Below are 2997 nucleotides of genomic sequence, written 5' to 3'. Positions count from 1 at the left end.
CCTTAAGTACATGTTCGCAGGTAGTCATATGTACTTCTTCCAAAAATCCGAGGTAGCTGCGGTGGGTTCTGTCTTTGCAGACAGCTGGGGTTCATCCTTCCCAGCCAGAGTCGATTCCTCGACGTTCGCAATCTCCTCGATTCTCGCAGTGTTGGCGCTCATGGCTTTCGTGGACGGGGGCGTGTCGTCCTCGCTATCCGTAAGCTCGACTTGAATAACCCGCGTTTTCTTAGCCTTCTTGGCCGCGGGGTTACCACTTCCTCCTTGTGCCTTCTTAGCGCCATCCCCTTGGGTCTTCGGCCGCTTGTCCGCATTTTTGGCCAACTTGTAGCAATCATCTGTGTTATGAGTCTTCGACTTGCAGATGACGCAATACTTCTTTGCCTCTGTCGAGGTGGCCTCAGCGTCCCTTGCCTTGCCTTTGCCTTTACCCTTCGATTTCGACTTTTCAGCCGAATCGATGTCCATGGGGACAGCGCCGCCATTATCCGAGCCACTGTTCTTGAATACTGAGCCTCGTGCCTTCTCCGGGTTGACGATCTTGTTGATGTTGAGCAAGATGTTGAGGAACAATGTCCAATCCTTTGGCAAGGTGGACTCGTCCTTTCCGGCCAACACCAATCGCATGTCACGAGGTATAACCTCCCGGAGTTTGTCGATGAGGAGACTATCGTCATACTCCGTGAGACGTCTGAGGGTGCGGAACCTCTCAGCGTACTTCACGAAGTCCTTTGAGGCCAGATCCTTATTGATGAACAGCGCCGTGATCTCCTTCTTTGCACCCTCCTTGTCGTCATGTTGCCCGTATATCTGGGCCAGTTCTGCCACAAATGCCTTCCAGGTGCCCAGATCCTTTCCTTCCCGCATTTTCACATAGTAGCTCTTCATGTACTGATGAGCTGGTCCTTGCAGCTTTGAGAGGGCCATGACGATTCACTATTTGTCCGTGGCCACTCCCTCATGCTCGCACCACAGTACGATCAGGTCCAGCCATTCCTCAAGCTTGGTCTTATCCACACTGCCCTTGAAGGCCGGAGGCTCCCCAATCTTAGGTTGACGGGAATGACCACTACCCGTTGACGCAGGTAGTGCATCGACTTGTTGCTTGTAGGAATCAACCAGCGCCTGCTAATTCTGGACCGTGATATGCAGGGATTCAACCTCTCGAAGGAGGCTTTGAAGGTATCCGTCGTAGTGCCTGCTTATTTCTAAGGTCAGGCGACCAATCCAGTCTCTGACTCGTCCAGTGGTCAATTCTGCAGCATTTGCAGTAACCGTTTGCAGCAGAGCTGCTTGTTCGTCAGAGACGTTCACGTTCTGGAAGATTGCATTGCGCCACTCTTCTTCCGTGGCGATAGCGAATGCTTCGGTCGGAACAAAGGAGATGTATGGGGCCATTTCTTATTGTAGTGATTAGCCCATATTCACTTATGATTGAAAGAAAAAAGTAAAGCGAAGGAGATCTCCTCCTCATGCCATATAAGCCAATTATGCCAGAAAAGATTGCCAATCTTTATTCTACTATCTACACTTCATACTTGAAGGTGATGTTTAGGCCAGCCAACTCATTACAAATCTCCGGCAGGCGACTGCTTAAGTCTTCGAAGGAGACATGCCCGATCCTTTTCAGGTCGCGCTTGATAACTCTCCAGTGCCTGTTGGTAAGCCGGCGTGCCTTCTTCTCCAGCCCATGATACAACTCGTCGAACCCATCGCCCATCCTCCTGACTTTTGCCACAACTTCCGGCTCCAAGCTTCCTTCTTCCTTTTCCATTCAAGCGAATACCAGTTCCAGCCTGTCGGCTGTGGCGGCAAACATCTCGTTGTACTCAGATGTGCGCAACAAAATCTTTGTGCGCTGGAAGTGAATGTTGGGGAGCGGCTTGGGTGGTTCGTATTTGTAGGAGGGTCCCGCCTGCATATCGATACGATCGATGAGGGGGGGAGCAGGGTCGGAGATACGATCGAGCAACTGTTGCTTCTTAAAGAGATGCGCATGAAGTGCAAGCTCCTCGATGTCGTGTTTCGCTTTTTTAGCGCGTTCAGGATTGAAGGGGCGGCGAATGAGTGGTTTGATGGTGGGGCGTACAATTCGGCGAGGTTTGCCAACGTCGTCGAACTTGTGCGTATTGTGGATGGTGATGCGCTCAAGCAGGCCTGTCGGCTCGTGCTTAGCAGTGACGATGAAAGGTTTGGCTTTCGGCATGGCTACGGCAGAGGGGATTAGATAACAGCTTTTCAGCTGGCTCTTTTCAGAGCGAAGAAAAGGGTATGTGCTATACTACAGGGTCCATTGGTCGTGCTTCATGTCGGCGTCCTCCTGCTCTCTCTCAGCAGGTAGGGAGGGGGGAATACAGATCTCAGTCGGGTTTCCACGCCCGCTGCAAGTGGTTTTGGGAGAATCTTACACTCTCCCTAAGGCTGCGCATGCTGGTTATTAGTCGTAAGCCCTAAGGCCTCATAGAATGGTAAACCACATTCCAGCATGTTGCCCATAAGGCAGCAACCTCCCCTTACGCCTAGGGACCAGCAAAAAGCTCAGCATGTTGACACCAATTGTTCAACCCTGACCAATGAAGGTAGGTGCTTCGCAAAAAGGTATTGCCACTTTTCAGTTGACAAACCATAACCCCCAGAACCCACATGAAAAGGCCACCTTACGCTTTGCAGCATAGGGGCATAGCAACGACCAATAGGCCCTGTAACAAAGCAGGTAGCAAGGGACCCTTGCCAGGGCCCAGTGCACCTTAAAGCAGTTCTATTCAACTATCACAAAACCTATAAACCCACCTTATAGCTTGATGGTAAGGGGGGGAGATAAAGCACTTAAGTGTGGGGGAGGTAATGCTGTTAAGCGCAACAACGAAGTGAATAGAACTGGGGGACAGGGTGCCCCAGGATGCTGCCTTATATACATGAGGGAAAACCCCCCAGGGACCGGTAATGGACCCCTGGTACCTAGCTGGGTAAGGATTACTAAGTAGTCATGTGCTCTAT

The 2997-nt window shown here is 51.2% G+C and overlaps 2 protein-coding genes across 2 annotated transcripts; both read right to left on the bottom strand.

Annotated features, from left to right (window-relative positions):
• Nucleotides 1-24: 24 nt before the first annotated feature.
• On the bottom strand, nt 25-927 carry POSPLADRAFT_1060999 (hypothetical protein; the record flags this gene model as incomplete). The annotated part of the gene is made up of 1 exon (XM_024481329.1): nt 25-927. One exon carries the CDS (start codon nt 925-927, stop codon nt 25-27), a length of 903 nt encoding a protein of 300 aa, XP_024334718.1.
• Nucleotides 928-1498: 571 nt separating this feature from the next.
• Nucleotides 1499-2637, bottom strand: POSPLADRAFT_1041473 (hypothetical protein). Its single transcript, XM_024477919.1, has 2 exons — nt 1787-2637; nt 1499-1765 (listed from the first exon to the last, which is right to left on the bottom strand). Exons 1-2 carry the CDS (start codon nt 2204-2206, stop codon nt 1526-1528), a joined length of 660 nt encoding a protein of 219 aa, XP_024334717.1. The 5' UTR covers nt 2207-2637; the 3' UTR covers nt 1499-1525.
• Between the last annotated feature and the right edge of the window lie 360 nt (nt 2638-2997).

Source organism: Postia placenta, assembly GCF_002117355.1.
Source record: "Postia placenta MAD-698-R-SB12 unplaced genomic scaffold POSPLAscaffold_16, whole genome shotgun sequence".
In the NCBI taxonomy this organism is placed as follows: Eukaryota; Fungi; Basidiomycota; class Agaricomycetes; order Polyporales; family Adustoporiaceae; genus Rhodonia; species Rhodonia placenta.
Note: the sequence above shows the minus strand (reverse complement) of the source record. Positions and strands in the feature narration are given on the sequence as shown.